Here is an 18,823-nt window from a genome sequence, read left to right as displayed (position 1 = left end):
CGTAACATATACATACTATTACATCTAGTAATAGATCATCGTTGTAAATCATTTTTATAAATCATCATCATAATGCATCATTATAAATAATCTTTGTAAATCATCATAGCATATCATCGTTGAAAATATAGTATCATTTTCTCATAATAGGGCCCATGTACACTATTACCCCTGTGCACGAGGGTTGCGGGTCCTGTGACCATGGCACTGAACTGAGGCCTCAGCCATGCCCGACCGTCAATTAACTCTTTTTTCTTGGTGCACTCAACGGTCTGTTGATGGAATACCACCTTCTGGCATAGCCTCCTTCAGTGGTTTCGCCTCCATCCGAGTATCGGTACCGAACTCTCATCTTTACTTATCTTGGGGCCAAAAATCCTCTCCTCCATACATGTGCCCTCATTTCATAAACATTTATCTCATCTCTTGTACTTTTCTTTGTACTTCTTTTGATGCATCTTAGGGCAACATGTAGGAGGGTTTATCATCATTTCTCAACTTTCTTTTCTCAAATTGAAAACCTTTTCAAATATAAACTTGTTGTATTTAGAAAGCGTTTAAATAAATAGAAACTTTATAGATAATTCATTTAGAAATCCTTCATGCATGCAACATAACTTCATAATACATAAATAAAATAATCATTTACAATTTACTAAAGAATGAATAAATAGCATGACATGAAGTAATTTTAGAAGGAGTAGTGAATTTACTTACCTCTAGACTGAAGCTAGAAGTGGTATGAAGGAATCTAGTTGCTCCAATATGACTAACACCACTAGTATAACTTTTGAAACTAATTTCTAAAGTCCGCTATCTCTTGTGTTCTTTCATTCTTGTAGCGCTTGGTCTCGCCCTTTCTCTCTCTGTTCTGAGTAAACACTCTTAGAAAGAAGAAAGACCGAGTAAAAAGCGGAAGAAGGAAGAATATATGCAAGAGATGGGAGAGGAGATGAGTGGTGAAATTTCTGAAGGAGAAGAGCTCTATTTATAGGAGAAAATCAAACACTATTCTACCGTCAATTTACAATTATACCCTCATTTTACTATTTCACCAACCCTATACTATTTCACCAACCCTATACTATTCTACCTTCAATTTACAATTATACCCTCATTTTACTATTTCACCAACCCTATACTATTTCACCAACCCTATACTATTTCACTAACCCTATACTATTCTACCTACCCTATACTATTCTACCTTCTTATTCTACCATCCTTATACCTACCATTTACTATCCTATTATTTCACCAATTACCATTCTCTAATTACCACTCTCATAAATTTCCCAAGAATTAAAATCCTTAGCTACAATGGATATTAAAATAACATCATTATCAAAATAATCTATTTAAATAGCTTTGAAAATTCTGGGGCACTACAGTTACTATGCCAAAATCGCCCCGCAATAAAAGGACACAAATTTGGACGAATCCTATTCTGATTTCAGACTTCTATTTTAACTGGGTGACAAACCTCCGAATTATCTAGGTTTAATAGGGCTTCTAGGACTTCCATAAGCCTATAAATAGACCTCTTTGCATTCAAGAAAAGATATAGAATTCTAAAGACTAGTTTTGGGATACAATTTTGGAGACAGAATGTAATCCACAACTTTTCTTTTAGTTTAGTTTTTCTTTAGTTTAGGTTTTATTTTTATGTGGAGCTAATTCCCAACTAAGGTTGAGGATGAAACCTCACCGATGAAGAACATCAATACTTTCATGTAAGTATTTATTTATCTGATTTTATTGGGTTTAATATTTCAATTGTTTTACTTTTTTTCAATGTGTGGAGTGATTCTTGGATATCTTTTGTGATTCAATGATACACTTGATGATTTAAGATAATTTCACATAATTGATTGCTTGATTTTATCTGCCTAAATAATTGGATATCCCTTGTGATTTGTTCTACAGATACATTTGATGTTGCAACTAAGATTGGATATCTTTTGTGATTTATGGATACATCTAATGATTTAATTGATATTGGATTCCTTTTATGATTTGTGCAAGGAATGGATACATGGGATGATTTTGATTAACTGTTGAAGCATAGTAAAACATATCTAAGAATTTAATTGTGAGAACTTCATATTAATATTGATAAACATGGAAGTATGTTGTTATGATTCGGTGAGTGTGAATTCCTAAACCTTAGTCTTTTATCTCTTAGTTTATTTTAATTACTTTATGTTTGTCTTTTAATTTCAGAAATAAAAATTCAAAACCCTTTTGGAACTAGGTTAGGATTTAATTAGTTTAGATTTAAATTGCTCTTTCAAGAATATAATTCTCTGTGGGATCGACCTTGCACTTGCAATCCATTAAACTACAATCGATTCGTGCACTTGCGAGTTAAATAAATTTGCACAAGAAGTTTTTGGCGCCGTTACCGGGGAATTGTTTGTTTTTTTAAACCAATTTATTTCTAGATTAGTTTTATTCTTCTACTAGTTATAATGAGGATTTTATTTTTCTGCAATTTGTTTGGTTTTATTCCTGTTATTAATAAAAAATAAAAAATAAAATAAAAAATAAAAACAAAAGAAGAGATTTTTCCTGTTGTTTTTTTGTTTTGCTTTTTTTTTTTTGATTTGTTTTACAGTTCTACCGCAGATCTCTTCCGGACACCCCTACTAGTGCGATTGATCGCAGCCCTGCTAGGATCGAGCGAACTTAGGGCCAAGACAACAAGTCAAGCGCACCTGTGCTCGACAATCGCCTCTGAAGGCTCGAGCGCACTCACAACCACGCACCTATGGATCAGCGCTACTGCTCTCGATCGCACCTAACCTGCGCTCGAGCGCACCTCCAGAGTCAGCTCCAATAGACTGGCAATAGCTAAAAAAATTTGCCAAAAATTGTTTTTTGGTCCTTTAGTGAATTTTTAAATTTTAGTTTTAATTTTTCTTTTAGTCATTTTTTTTTAGTTTATTTAAAAATATGTGAAAAAATGATTAATATTTTATGTGGGATATTTGCATGCTAAAAAATGAGGGAGAAGCATGAATTTTCATTTTAATGATTTTAATGCATCTCCTAGTTATAGGACACCAGCTCCTACCAACTACCCTCAAAATTTTTACCCACATAAGCCATGTTCATACAGCTCCATTCCTTATCATCATTATAGTGATTGTCCATCATGAGGACAAGTTTCTAATTTTCCATATGAGCAAATGAACACTAATTTCTCCAGTCCAAGGTTTGATTCAAATTCCAATTATTACAACCCGGACTGGAGCAACCAATATAATTTTTCATGGTCAACTCAGGGTATAGGAAATTATGCTTACCAATTTGATGAATTGCACCATTTAGAATATCCGCCTTTCGATCACCAAGCTCAACCGCCTGTTTATCAGTCTACCACTCAAGTGCCACAACCTGCACCATAGCCATCACTAGAAGACATGATGAAAACATTAATAGAAAAAGTTGACCAGTCCATCTCGTTCAACTCCCAAGCTATACAAGAGCTCAAGAATTCCAACTCACATGCTATACAAGAGCTCAAGACTTCCAACTCCCAGACCATACAAGAACTGCGACAATTTAATCAAGAGCTCAAAGATGCTAACACTCAAGCTACCACAGGGAGGGAAGCATGGATTGGCCAGAGTGAGAATGAACATCCATCTGAACATCAACTTGACCCAATGACTCAATATTGGGACAATGAGAACATAGAGGATAACAATAAGGAAGAAGAGCTTCAAAGTCAGCTGATGGCTAAAGGACACTACATTATAGATGAGGATGAGTAGGGAAATTCTTATCATGAGCATGTCCAAGCCACCTCCAACTTTGAAAGAGAGAAAAGTGTTGTAAGAAATTATCTTCCTAGAGATGAGGTATTTCAATTTTGTCCAACTGCTCGCATTGATGACTTAAAAAGGAGAATAGCAGAACTCAAGGCAGTTAGGTCGGCCTATATCAGAACTATAAATAAGTGGGGACTATCTTTATTTTGTGAATATTGTTATAATCCTACTCACCACCAAAGCGAATGCCCATTCATTTTACACTACATGGTTGATGAGAAGGAAATTGTGGATAACAAAGAGGAGCACGCAGAGCAAGATGAGCATGCTCAAATCATCACCATACTTGAGAATGAGAAAATTGTTGACAACATTGAGGAGGAAGAAAAAGAAGAAGAAGTTGAGCACCCTGAGCAAGTTGAGCACCATGGGAACAATGAGCCCCCAACGGATCGTGATCTGCCCAGTGACATGGAAGTGAGTACAGAAACTCATGCTTGCATCACTGTCCCTCTTGAGACACATCAAGAACCCAAAGCTTCATCCCCTGAATGTCTCAAAGAGCCATCTTATGTCAAGATACTCAAGGACTTGTACACACAAATCTAGGAACCACTTTCCTAAAAAGATAGCCTAAGCTTGCAACAAGTCCTCAAGCATCTCCCAAGTCGAATCCCCCACAACAACCGGATGCTTCACGGTATCGATCGTCTGCTAAACTATCTATAACCGCATAGTTGTACATATGGAAAAAAAAAAAAAGAGAAATAATATAAGGGTAAGTCCAACGACTTAGTGAGTATAAATGCATATGATGTACCCGTCATTAAATAGTGAACTCAGTTGTTTATAAAGCACATGCAACATTATGAGATGACAGTTTATCATGGATGTAATATAGATATAATATATGCTTATGATATAGAGTAACAGTAATAGTTCAACCGTATGGTCTACTTGAGATATTACCTCGTCTCAGCAGGGTTGGCACTGTCCCGAGGAACCTGTAATACAACACCGGTGCCCCAAATATTGTATGCTATCTTACATAACATTAGTGGCACGACCGAGTCCAACCTCAGGTGGCCCACACCACTAATGATGTTAGTGACCACCCATTAGGGAATGGCTGGGTTTTGGTCACGAAACCATTGGATCCAAAGCCCATACACATACACACTTGAACATAAAGTTAACCTGTATAGTAAGCCTATGGCCGTTATCCCGCACATACCGGTGTACCATGTCATACAATGCAATTAGTCTTATTAGTCTTTTATATGCATAATTTTACAAGCCTCATTGTTATCTTATTAATCAACACACGTTTTCACAAAAGAGAGTTCACAGTAGTTCTAAAATGTATTTCATGAGAGTTGCAAAATGTGCATGTTTGATATATATAAAATAGACGTGCAATGCGGGAAAAGTAACAACAAGCATCCATGTGAGTTTGTACTCACCCAAGTCGTAAGGCTCCTCCATAAAATTTCCTTAAGGCTCCATAATCTCAAATACTGAGAAAAGACCTATCACTAGTTCTAAATCCAACTAAAACGAACATAGAACATCAAAACAGAGGCTATCGGATGACTGGCCAAAGTGTTGTTCCCCGGAACGCTTCTGACCGTACGTCTGGGCTCGTGGCCGTACGTCCACTCAGAGAGTTTCAGGTAGAACCTCATTTGGTTCAACTGTCCTCCTATTGTCCCAAATTGGATCTAAAGCTAGCAAATGGATTCTGATACCAGACAAAAGAGGAGATGGAAACAACTACACAAATTCACACTCATAATGAAAGATAGAAAGTTCACCACCCAAGAGATAACACCAAAGGGATATAAAATATCACTACCCAAAGGATTACAACAAGGGATACAGAACTATAGAAACTCACCACTCTAAGGATCACACCAAAGAGATACAGAGATACAAGGAGAACTCTCCTCTCAAAAAGCCAAAGGCTGGGTTTTAATACAAAACTCTAGTCTGACCTACACTTGCACACACAAGTACTATATAAGCTTAGAACAACCCTTTAAGCATAGGATAAGCATCTAATTAAGTTAAACAAGTAATAATGGCAGAAAACAATCATCAATTCGTGGGGCAGTAGACGAAGGGGACAAATAATCAATTTAATGCCTATTTCTGAGAAGCCTGACCACTCCACTTCAAATGATCATAACTTTTGGCTTGCAACTCCAAATGGTTTGAAACCTTTCTAGTTGGAAAGATAAGATTCTGAACTTCAAGTTAGACCTAGGCATGTGCTCAAAATGATGGATAATTGGACGGCTATGAGGTTTTTTAGAACTCTCTAGACTACATCAGGATTTCTTCAATTTGGGCCTTTACATTCTGTTGAGACTGTGGACTTAATTGGGCTAAAGCTTAGGCCATTGCTAAATCATAGTTGTTGGACATACCCATGTCAGGCTCCTGCGGTTGATGAGGACTTGCCCTCAAGTCTGTGGTCTCTTCGATTTCTTCATATGGTGCTAAGTCGCATACATTGAAAGTGGCAGATACACCATACTCTAAAGGGTGCTCAATCTTGTACGCATTTTCTCCAATGCATTGGAGCACTTTGAAAGGACCATCTGCTCGAGGTAGGAGCTTAGATCGCCGTTTCACTGGAAAACGTTCTTTTTGAAGATGAATCCATACCAAATCTCCTTCTTTGAAAACCATTGGCTTTCTATTCTTATTGGCTTGTGTACGATACTTCTCATTTTGCTTCTCAATATGACTCCGAATTTTCTCATGCAACTTCTTGATTCCCTTGGCTCGTTCTTCAGCATTGCCACTAAATTGAATGGTAGTAGGAATTGGAGCCAAATCAAGAGGGCTAATGGGGTTTAGGCCATAGACAACTTCAAAAGGACTACAACCAGTGGTTTGGCTAGCATACCTATTATAGGCAAAATCAGCTTGAGAAAGGAGGAGATCCCACAAAACTCCTCAAGAGGTTTCCCAAACTTCGATTAACAACTTTAGTTTGACCATCTATTTGGGGATGGTATACAGAGTTGAATTGGAGGATAGTTCCAAGCTTTCGCCAAAATGTACGCCAAAATGACCAATGAACTTAGAATCACAATTGGAAGTAATCGTTTTGGGAATGCCATGAACCTTGACTATCTCCCTGAAATACAAATCTGCAACATGAGATGCATCAAGAGTTTTGTTGCAAGGGACAAAATGGGCCATCTTTGAGAATTGATCAACCACCACCATAATGGAATCTTTGTTCCTTTGGGTTTTAGGTAAACCCACAACAAAATCAAGACTAATATCCTCCCATGGGGCATTTGGAACAAGCAATGGGATATATAGTCCGGTGTTCTGTTTGCAACTCTTTGTGAGGTGGCAAATTCAACATTGCTTCACTTGCCGCACAACATCTCGTACCATCTTGGGCCAAATGAAATTCTCCTACACAAGAGCTAAAGTTTTGTCTCTGCCAAAATGATCAGCAAGACCTCCTCTATGGGCTTCTTTGATAATGGCTTCTCTTAATAAACATTGGGGAATGCATAAATGGTTGTTTTTGAAAAGAAAACCATCTTGCACCAAGAAATGGTTGTTAGGACCATTAGAACATTCCTTCCAAGCACAGCCAAAATTAGGATCATCTTTTTAAAGTTGCTTGACAACTTCAAAACCAACAACTTGCACTTGCATGGTATTAAGTAAAGAGTGTCTTCGACTTAAAGCATCAGCTACTTGATTGAGTTTACCTGCCTTGTGCTTGATTAAGAATAAAAAAGCTTGCAAAAACTCACTCCATTTTACATGTTGTGTGTTGAGCTTCTGGTAGCTGTTCAAGTACTTCAAAGCTTCATGGTCAGAATGAAGTATAAATTCTTTGGAGAGTATATAATGACTCCAATGCTCTAGGGCACGAACAAGAGCATAGAATTATTTGTCATAGGTGCAATACTTCTTTTGGGAGTCATTGAGCTTTTCACTGAAAAAGGCAATTCGCTTGCCTTCCTGGCTGAGAACACCACCAATTCCCAAATTAGAAGCATCACAATCAACTTCAAACACTTTGGAGAAATTTGGAAGCATAAGGATTGGTGCCTCTGTTACTTTCTGCTTGAGAAATTCAAAGTTCTTTTGGGCTTCTTTCGTCCATTTAAACGCTCCTCCCTTAAGGCATTCTGTGATGGGAGCAATAATGGTGTTGAAACCTTTGATGAAGCGCCGGTAGAATGATGCAAGTCCATGAAAGCTTTTGATGTCATGAAGGGACTTGGGAATAGGCGAGCTGGCGATTGCCTTAATTTTGTTGGGATCCATCATGATTCCTTCCTTAGAAACAACAAGCCTAAGAACACTAGGCTATTTATGAAGAAGCAACACTTCTTCAAGTTGACATACAACTTTTGCTCTTGTAGAGTTTGAAAGACTTGTTGAAGGTGTTCCATATGCTGTTTTAGAGATTTGCTGTAAACTAAGATATCATCAAAGTAAACAACAACAAATTTTCCCATAAAAGGTCTAAAAACATGATTCATAAGATGCATAAATGTACTAGGAGCATTAGAGAGTCCAAATGACATGACCTTCCACTCATAAAGGCCATCTCTATTTTAAAAGCTGTCTTCCATTCATCACCATCTCTCATGCGAATTTGATGATATCCGCTACGAAAATCCATTTTGGAGAAGATTGTGGTTTCCATGAAGTTGATCAAGAAGATCTTCTTCCATGAAGTTGATCAAGAAGATCATCGAGCCGTGGAATGGGAAAGCGATACCTTATGGTGATATTGTTCACAGCCATACTATCGATGCACATACGCCAAGAACCATCCTTCTTTAGTACTAGAAGTGTCGGAACAGCGCAAGGATTCATGCTTTCTCTCACAAGGCCTTTGGTAATTAGCTCATCAACTTGTCTCTGCAACTTTTCATGCTCTCTTGGATTCATTCGATAGGCTGCCTTGTTAGGTAGAACATAACCTGGAACAAGGTCAATGTGGTAATGTATGTCTTTCATGGGTAGGAGACCCGATGGAAGCTCTTTTGGAATAACAACAGGAAATTTCTCAAGAAGTGGTTGTAAAATAAGAGGAATTTCAATTGAGTCTTTCTTTTCAACTACCACTAGAGCATACCCTTTCCCACATTTTGTTAAAGCTCTCTCAACTTCACATATAGAAAGTAGATTACTACCCTCCCTTTTAGAAGGTTTAGGTTCAGTCAACATTCTTAAGGGAGCTAAGGTAATTTTGGTTCCATCTTTTTCAAAAGAATAAGTGTTTCTGAAACCATCATGAAAAGTTCTTCTATCAAACTGTCATGGTCTACCAAGCAATATATGACATGCATCCATATGAATAACATCACACCAAACTTCATCCTTGTAATTTTTTCCAATAGAGAATTGAACTAAGCAAATCTTAGTTACCTGGATATCATTGCCTTTTTTAATCCATTGAAGCTTGTAAGGATAGGAATGAGGTTCTGTTTTCAGGTTAAGTTTCTCCACCATGGTTGTAGACACCACATTCTCACAACTTCCCCCATCAATGATGACATTACACACCTTGCCACTAGAGGTGCACTTGGTGTGGAAAATGTTTCGAAGCCAATCTTCTTCTGCGTAGGTGGATTTCAAGATCCTACGAATTATAAGAGACTCCCCTTGATCCGCATATATCAAGTCTTCCTCAAACTCTTCATCAACTGGTTCATTCTTAACATCATCTTCCAAGTCTTCCTCAACAAGTGAAATAATCTTGCGATTTGGACAATCATAAGCAATATGTCCAAAAACATGACATTTAAAGCATTTTCTACTTGAGTTAGAAATATTGGAGCGATTTGAACCTGTTGGAGCTTCACTATTGGCTAGTGGTTTGGCTTCACCCTTGGCTGGTTTGGCAGTTGCAACTTTGGGATTTGGAGTGGCCTTGGTAGTAGAACTACTCCCTAGGTTGCTGATTCCTCCTTGATTGAAAAGTCGATAGGTATTCTTGCGCCCTTCCTTCAATTGTTTTTCCACCTTAAGTGCTAGCTTACGAACATCCTTATAAGTCCAATAAGGTTGTAATTGTACAACATTACCGATTTCGGAACGTAAACCTCCAAGGTAAACGGGCTACCATTTGCTCTTCTGATTCTACAATATCACAACGTATCATAGAATGATCAAATTCTGCTGTGTACTCCTCCACAGAAAGTTCGTTCTGCCGAAAGTTATGGAACTTAAGAAAAGCATCTTGCCGATAATGATCTAGCAAATACTTCTTCTTGAGAGCCTTCTTCATCTTTGCCCATGTCACAATGCGGCTTTTCCTTTCACGTTCCCGTTGTTTCTAAAGGTGTTCCCATCAAATAGAAGCATGCTTCCTCAACTTGATGGCAACAAGCTTCACCTTGTGGTGTTTTGGAACATCTTTGTAATCAAATATTCGTTGAATGGTATTAAGCCAATCAATGAATTCATCGGGCTGCATTCTTCCTTCAAATTCTAGAATGTCCACATTGACATCATAATGGCATTGGACACCATGAATTCTTAGGTTTCGAGGATGAGGTGGGGTGCTATCACTCAAGGCGTGACTACGAGCCCAATGAAAAGGATTAACATCTTCCCCATCGTCGTTGGAAGCTTCCACATCCAAACCATGAGAAGGGGCATCATGTTTAGAGGCCTCATAATGTTCTAAACGTTCTTGGAGCTGCTGTATTTGTCTCCTCAAGTCGTCCGTTTCGATATCTCGTGGGTCTCTTTCTGGAGCTGCTGGGGGTTGGTTAGCCTGAGCACGACGACCACGAACAGTCATAGAAATCAAGACTTTTAGCAATGTGTCTCTAATACCAATTTGATACCAGACAAAAGAGGAGATGGAAACAACTACACAAATTCACACTCAAAATGAAAGATAGAAAGTTCACCACCCAAGAAATAACACCAAAGGGATATAGAATATCACCACCCAAAGGATTACAACAAGGGATATAGAACTATAGAAACTCACCACTCTAAGGATCACACCAAAGAGATACAGAGATACAAGGAGAACTCTCCTTTAAAAAAGCCAAAGGCTGGGTTTTAATACAACACTCTAGTTTGACCTACACTTGCACACACAAGTACTATATAAGCTTAGAACAACCCTATAAGCATAGGATAAGCATCTAATTAACTTAAACAAGTCATAATGGCAGAAAACAATCATCAATTCGTGGGGCAGTAGACAAGAGGACAAATAGCCACCTTAATGCCTATTTCCGAGAAGCCTGACCACTCCACTTCAAACGGTCATAACTTTCGACTCGCAACTCCAAATGGTTTGAAACCTTTTAGTTGGAAAGATAAGGTTCTGAACTTCCAGTTAGACCTAGGCATGTGCTCGAAATGATGGATAATTGGACGGCTACGAGGTTTTTTAGAACTCTCTAGACAGCATCAGGATTTCTTCAATTTGGGCCTCTACATTCTGTTGAGACTGTGGACTTAATTGGGCTGAAGCTTGGGCCATTGTTAAATCATCCTTGTTGGACATACCCATGTCAGATTCCTAGGACCTCCTATCTCAAAACATCTCCATGCAAAAGGAAATATACCCAACAAGAGTTAAACGCTAACCCATGCTTAAACCAAGATTAAGGGCAACAACATAACTAAAAGCCACAAGCCACAAACTACCAACTAAGCTAATAGCATAATGACTACGGAACAAACTAAGCTTAGAAGATTACCTCCTTGAAGCGAAACCTCCAAGAAATCTATCCTTTTCCAAGACTCACAAAACTCACAAGAACACACCCACACAAAGGATTTCATAGAGCCTTGGGGCGTAAATGGGTGTGTGAAACGTTGAAGGTAGGGGAGTATTTATAGCAGAGGGTGCTACCAACTACTCTGAAAAGTAGCGAACGTCCGGGTACTATTGGGGTGTACGTCTGGTATTGTTTACACAGCGGTCCAAAGGCTGTAGCGTACGTCCAGGTATTATCTAAGGGATATTCCAAAAGTAGCGTATGTCCGTGTAGTCCGTAGCGTACGTCCATGTACTATTTACAAAGTACGGCATACTATTGTCAGCATACGTATGGTGGTCCCCATGCGTACGTCCTCACTAAAAACAAGAGTGTACTTTCGGCAACCCTAGTGTACGTTCGGTCTAAAAGTTCAAAATTCCCAAAATGCCCTTCTAGCTGTTCCTAGTGACCTAAAGTCCAACTTAACCCTCTAACTAAGCTACCTAAGCTTAGTTAATTATTTGAGTTACTACAGGGCAGCACACCGATACATTGATAGCTTTAAAAATCAAGCTAATTGGAAGGCTAGTGCTTTAAAAGAGGCGGTTCGTAGGGATTATAATGTAAAGCTAATTTTGCTTGCTTGCCACAGTGCCAAAAGAATGGCATTGAAGTTGTTAACCGGGTTACATGATGAGCAGTACAAACTTACAAGAGTATATTGTAATGCAATACGTAAGTGGAATCCTGGTAGCTTAGCTTACATACAAAGAGATTGGGTATTCTTTCAAAGAATGTATGTTTCCGTAGCTACTTGTAAGTGGGGTTTCTTGGCTGGATGTAGGCCGATGATATGTGTGGACGCCTGCTTTATGAATGGTCATTATGGTGGGCAGCTACATGCTGCCATTGCACGAGATGGGAATGATGACATCTTCCCAATAGCATATGCTATATGCAAGATTGAAAGTAAAGCCACATGGACATGGTTTTTGAACACTTTGTTGGAGGATATTGGGAATCCATGGGAGCAGACATGGTCATTTATGTCCGGCAGACAAAAGGTAAAAACCTGACATCCTAATTGAATGAATATTTAACATTTGTGACAACATTTCAATAACATGTGTTAATTAAATTGTTCTTTTCTTACACAGGGATTGATGGAAGCCATGGAGTATCTAATGCCTGATGTGGAGCACAGATTATGTGTTAAACATTTGCATGCAAACTTCAAGAAAAAAGGTTACAAGGGCAAGGCATACAAGGATGCATTGTGGGGTGCAGCTCGAGCAACAAATGAAAATCAATTCAAGTACTACATGTCTGTGATAAAAAGAATGGATACTACAACCCATGATTACATTGAGAAGGTGGACTCAAAGATGTAGTCAAGGCAAGTTTTCAAGGCATACAATTGCAGTGACATACTTCTAAATAATACAGTTGAGACATTCGATGCATGGGTACTTGAAGATAGAGATCAGCCCATTCTTATTGGCATGGAGATGATAAGGTGGCAACTGAGGAGTTAGATTAGCCAAAAAAGAAATGGTGTAGCAACGTCAACCAAAAATATTTGCCCCAAGATTGTAAAGAAGTTAGATAGGAACACGTCAGATGCTAGGAAATACATCTCCCATTGGAGTAATGACTTGACATTTGAGGTTGACCACAATCATGAGGCTAGGAGGGTTGTCAATCTGAAATCAAGAACCTGTGGATGTGGTAGGTGGCTGTTGAATGGGATTCCATGCCCTCATGCTTGCTGTGCAATTTATGCAAATAGGGAAACTCTAGAGATGTATGTAACTGAGTGGTACTCAATGGATACATATAAGAAGTCATACGCATATAGCATTGAGCTGATGCCTGACCCTAAAGATTGGGATATTGACAATGATGTGAAACCCACACTGCCACCTTTACCCAAAAAAACAACGAGGTAGGCCGAAGAAGGTGAGAAGAAGAGGAGTTGATGAAAATGAGCCTAATGAAAGTGTTAAGGTCAGACGAAATGAGTATGATTTACGGTGTGAAAACTACAATAAGTTGGGCCACAACGCTAGGAGTTGCACCCAACCACAGAATCTAAATAGGAAAGATATGGCCAAAGAAGGTTAAGAAGACAAAGTCGAACACTGACACTGAGGTGAGTTTCTACATAATATTTTGGGGTAGTTTAAAATTTGATATTTGTTAAGTGCTAAAATATTCATATTTTTAGCCCATAACTTACATGTTCTACAAATAGATATACTCCTTGCCTATTAATGTTGTATGTTATGGGTGTTTTAGCACTTAACATTAGATATACATAAATTAATAGGCAAAAACTTTTTGTGCCAAATACCCACCAAAATTAATAGGCAAATACTTGGTACGTTTTACTCGCAAGTGCACAAGATAAAACGATAGTATAGCAAGCAGATACGAGATCATTCCCACGAGGATTGGTAAATTATGTTTAGAAGTAATTTCCTATTTAATTAAACATATAAAATTCAATTGTCACGATTGAATTTGAAATAAAGACATAAAATAAAAGATAAACTAAAACAAAAAAAGATTAGGGTTTTGATATCCACCACTAATCATACTAATTAAGATAACAATATGTTAATGCGCCAATCATACCGGTATATTTAATGTTTGCCAACCTAAGGGCATGAATGTATACTCCTTAACCTATAGATTTTCCTAAGCAACGAATTAGGCATGGGTGTATACTCTAATTCTTTTCTTTCTTAAAGGATTTAGCATGGGTGTATACTAAGTTGTTCTTTAAGAAAGCATAAATCTATGGAAATCAACAAACACTTGAGGCCTAGGGCATGGGTGTATACTCCCGGTTTCCCATGTTGATTAACCCAAGAATTCAGCGTGGATATCTTTTGTTACTCTTGTTAAACTCAGGATTCGGTCATCCAAATTGATTTAACTAACTAGTCTATACCACATGCATATGTTGATTAGGCAAACACATATGAGGAATACAAGATAACAGGTATTAATCAAGTTAAATACACCAAAATATAATTGTAACAAAGGCGCCAATATTGTAATCTTAAAAAGACATGACTAGGGCTTCAATCTAGCCCTAAATAAAATATAAGCCACATAATAAAGATAAAAGGTGGAAGATAAGAAAAACCCAAACTACTCTTGATTTAGCCTTTAGTTCCTTTCTAGAGCTTGGGCCTCTTTTCTCCACACCTATTCCTAGAGGCTAAGAGGTCTATTTATAGGCTTTAGAAGTCCTTGTTACACTAGTAAACCTAGGAAATTGGTAGGGCTTTATTCCTATTACAAGTGGGACTTGGAAAACCCTAATATGGAAATACTAACAGTCTGGCCGCACTCTTGATGTGTCACCTGCGCATGAGTGCGATCGATCGCAACCCGTGTGCGCTCGATCGCACATGGCCGTTTCATGCTTTGTCTTCTCTGGTAGTGCGGTCGATCGCACTGTCAGGGGCTCCAACTTTTCCCATTTTCTGTCATTGAGCCCAAATCTTCCAGATTTACTTTCTTTTCTTCCAGAAGCCTACAAAAGCATGGAAAACACATAAAAGAACTAAAATAGCACAAATTAACATACTTAAGGAACTAACATATATAAGTTTAAGGGCTAAAATATGAATATTTTGGCACTTAACACACCCCCAAACTTACATATTGCTAGTCCCTTAGCAATACAAAACTAAAAACAAAATGAAAAACAGAAAACAAAAAGATAAATCCATCTTTTGTGGGATGTACGATTGCATTTAGCATATGCAACAAGCCTTTTAAACACCTAGGAATTGCCTAGAGAACGGGTGGAGTCTCGTGAGGGTTTTCCAGAAATGTTATCAACAAACATCATGCACAGTTCATGTACATATTGCTAGTCTCTTAGCAATACAAAACTAAAAACAAAATGAAAAACAGAAAACAAAAAGATAAATCCATCTTTCGTGGAATGTACGATTGCATTTAGCATATGCAACAAGCCTTTTAAACACCTAGGAATTTCCTAGAGGACGAGTGGAGTCTCGTGAGAATTTTTCAGAAATGTTACCCAAAACATCATGCACAGTTCATGTTATTTCAAAAATTTAAGGTATCATTCAAAACCACGATTCTCATTCATTAGCAACCTTAAGAAGATAAACTCCATCTTTATAATGAATTGGAATTTTAAAATTTAATCACTTACAAAAGACATGCTAAGGCATCACAAGTTCGAAAACAGTGTAAAGTGAATTAGCACAAAAATATGAAGCTTCCAATTATTTCTAATGTGTAATGTCTCAATATCTCAAAGTTCACTGAAATCCCGATTCAAATGAACAACACTGGCATATATATATATATATTGGGAGTCATTAACTTAACACTCGTTACATGGTTCAATTAGAAAGCTTAAGGGAACCAAGCATTGCACAACCTGATGATTTTAGGGCATTAGGTGTAAAACACCCCTAAAGACTTACTCACTCGAGTAAAAAAGGCTACGAAACTAAACTAACCATGACTTTAACCAAATCAAAATTTTTTTACCTTTTGACGTGAACACTCAATGCTTTGAGGCAAGAGGTCCAGTTACTTAGTGAAAAACTTATCAATGATCATATATATATATGCCAAAGTATCCATCTAATATATCATCTAGTTTTACCCAAGACATAGAAACACACACATCAGACTTCATGTCATACCCCACAAATTTTGTGCTAATGTGCTTGTGTAAGATTAGATCAAACATGTGAATTCTCAACTGTCCTAAGCAAGTAACCAAACTGAAAAACTCAGTTATTAAATCATGTGTTCAAAATTTTAAGCTCACCAATGAAATCAAATCACAATTTTAAGATCAACCAAAATTTTAAGACAAACATGATTATGCATTTTTTTTTCTTTTCACAATTTTTTTTTTCTTTTCATAAAATAAAAATAACATAAAAACTGGGACAAAGTGTGTGTAAAGTGTCTCCCATATCCCCAAACTTAAATTACACATTGTCCCCAATGTGTGTATAACATGAAAAAAATTTACCCGGGATATTGACGAAATTGTTTGGAATACAGGAATAGCATGACTTATAGTACACCCCCAAACTTGAATTGAAGCACACTTGTCCCTGTAAAATAAACACTAGAACAAATTAAAAAGGAAACAAAAACAAAACTAAAAACAATCATCAAAATAAATTGACAAACAAGTAAAAAAATAATAGGATAAACTATGGGTTGTCTCCCATGAGCGCTAAGTTTAACGTCTTCATCCAGACTGTTGTTCTCCCCTTATTCTCTTATTTTTGTCCTGACGAGGATGCTCCTGGATTGGGTATTGTTTGGGATGGGAATCCACCCTGTTTTCTTTCACTCAACTCCTTACCATTTGCCCCATTTGCACTTCCAATCTTTGCATAGCTTGCTCGGTTCTTTGTATCGATTGATCGGTTTTTGCATTGATTTGCCTTTGATCATTCATGAATTCATGTACCATACTCTCCAAGTCATTTTGCTTTGATTCTTAGCTTGGTTGGCTTGCTTGTTGGTAGTTCCTCTGCTGCCCTTGATGGTTCAGAGTATTCTGATTGTTACTCCATGAAAAATTAGGATGGTTTCGCCATCCTGGATTGTAAGTGTTGGAGTAGGGATTATTCTTGGGCGGATAATTGTTCTGTCCCACATAATTTACTTGCTCTTGATCTGTAGATGAATACAAGGGGCAAGTATCAGTAGTATGATCAAAATGAGAACATAAAGCACATACCTGAGGTTGCATGGCTTGTTGACTAGGTGAGACGTTCTGAGCAGTCATGGCTTTGACAATCATATCCAGCTTCCTTTCCACAACAGTCACCTGATTTGGGGGTCCACCACTCAGGTTCACTTCATACATGCCTTGCTCTTTACTCCTTGCCTCCCTTTGGATGAGAATTGTTGGGAGTGTTCACTTAATGTCTCAAAGAGCTCTATTGCTTCCTCACTGCTCTTTCCATCAGCACACCTTCACAAGCTGAATCAACAATACCTTTGTTAATATCATTTAAACCTTCATAAAAAGCTTGTACCAAATCATCTTGAGGCATGTTGTGATGTGGACACTTAAGAAGCAGCGTATTGAAGTGATCCCACGCTTCAAAGAATAGATCTCCATCTCTTTGTTGGAACGATTGAATCTCCCTTCTAAGCTGTCTTGTCTTTTGAGCTGGGAAGAACTTCTTGAGGAACTTGCTGGACAACTCTTCCCAAGTATGAATAAATTTTGCAGGAAAAGAATTATACCACAACTTAGCATTGTCTTTTAAGGAACACGGGAATAAGACTAACCTGAGCCTCTTCGGAGTTAGACCATGAACGTGCTGAAGTTTGCAGAGGTCAAAGAATTCCTTAAGATGCAAGTTAGGATTTTCAGTAGCTGTGCCCCTGAAGTGAGTTAATGCATTAAGTATTTGCGAGGATATATAATAATTGCCTTCCAACGCCGGTTGATAAGCTATGCATGATGGCTGGTTGAGGTTTTTCGAGATGAAAGCTTGCTTCATGGGCCTTCGCACTGGTGGCGGATTTTCTGGCAGCTCTTGCATTGTTTCCTCAACTTCTTCTTCTTTTTATGTGTCAGAATTGTCTCTATGCCCTTGTTGAATGGTCCGCTCAATTTCTGGATCAAGTGAGAGGATGGTTGAGGCTCGAGATCGACGACCTTGCATAAGAACAATTTTCCCTTGTGGTCACAGCAGCTTCAGTACTACTGTGCGGAAGTCCTTTGGAACTGCACTTGATCGCAGGTTAGTACGCTCGATCACACTTGGTCTCCGCTCGATCGCAGTAATAGAATGCCGGGTTTTACAAGCTGAAGCAGAACAGAAACAGAGAAGTAATTGGACATGGGTGTCGGCCTTACAACTCATTTACGTAGTGATGGTGTGAAATTTCGTTAATTGGGACTGACGAAAACTAGCGAGGTATTAATTTTGTATTTTCTCATAGGTGAGGTATCAGATTTGACTGTTTTGGAAACCTAGGGGAAAAAATAAAAAAGTGCAAACCGAGGTACTAATAAAGTACTTAACCCAATCTTATATTTAGTCCCTATTCATTTTATTTGAATGTAGTATTTTTAAGTTTTCAGTTTTAAGAATAAAATCCTTGCATTTTATTTTGATTTTAAAAAAGTTTTTTTTTTTTTTTTGAAGGAAAATCATTCTTATTTCATTAATAGATGAATCAAGAGTATTAAAACTCTTACAATCACAGAACATAACGTTCTGAAAGATCCTAGCCGAAGCTAGAAGATTAAAATCGTAACTTAAAGATTACACATCAAAG

The 18,823-nt window shown here is 37.8% G+C and overlaps 1 protein-coding gene across 1 annotated transcript; it reads right to left on the bottom strand.

Annotated features, from left to right (window-relative positions):
- Positions 1–8,477: 8,477 nt before the first annotated feature.
- LOC132174213 (uncharacterized) lies at positions 8,478–10,059 on the bottom strand. Its single transcript, XM_059585905.1, has 3 exons — positions 9,895–10,059; positions 9,198–9,818; positions 8,478–9,083 (listed from the first exon to the last, which is right to left on the bottom strand). Exons 1-3 carry the CDS (start codon positions 10,057–10,059, stop codon positions 8,478–8,480), a joined length of 1,392 nt encoding a protein of 463 aa, XP_059441888.1.
- Positions 10,060–18,823: the final 8,764 nt, after the last annotated feature.

The sequence above is a fragment of the Corylus avellana genome, chromosome ca3, assembly GCF_901000735.1.
Source record: "Corylus avellana chromosome ca3, CavTom2PMs-1.0".
Lineage (NCBI taxonomy): Eukaryota > Viridiplantae > Streptophyta > Magnoliopsida > Fagales > Betulaceae > Corylus > Corylus avellana.
The sequence above is the reverse complement of the archived record's forward strand: the minus strand, read 5'-3'. Positions and strand labels throughout refer to the sequence as shown.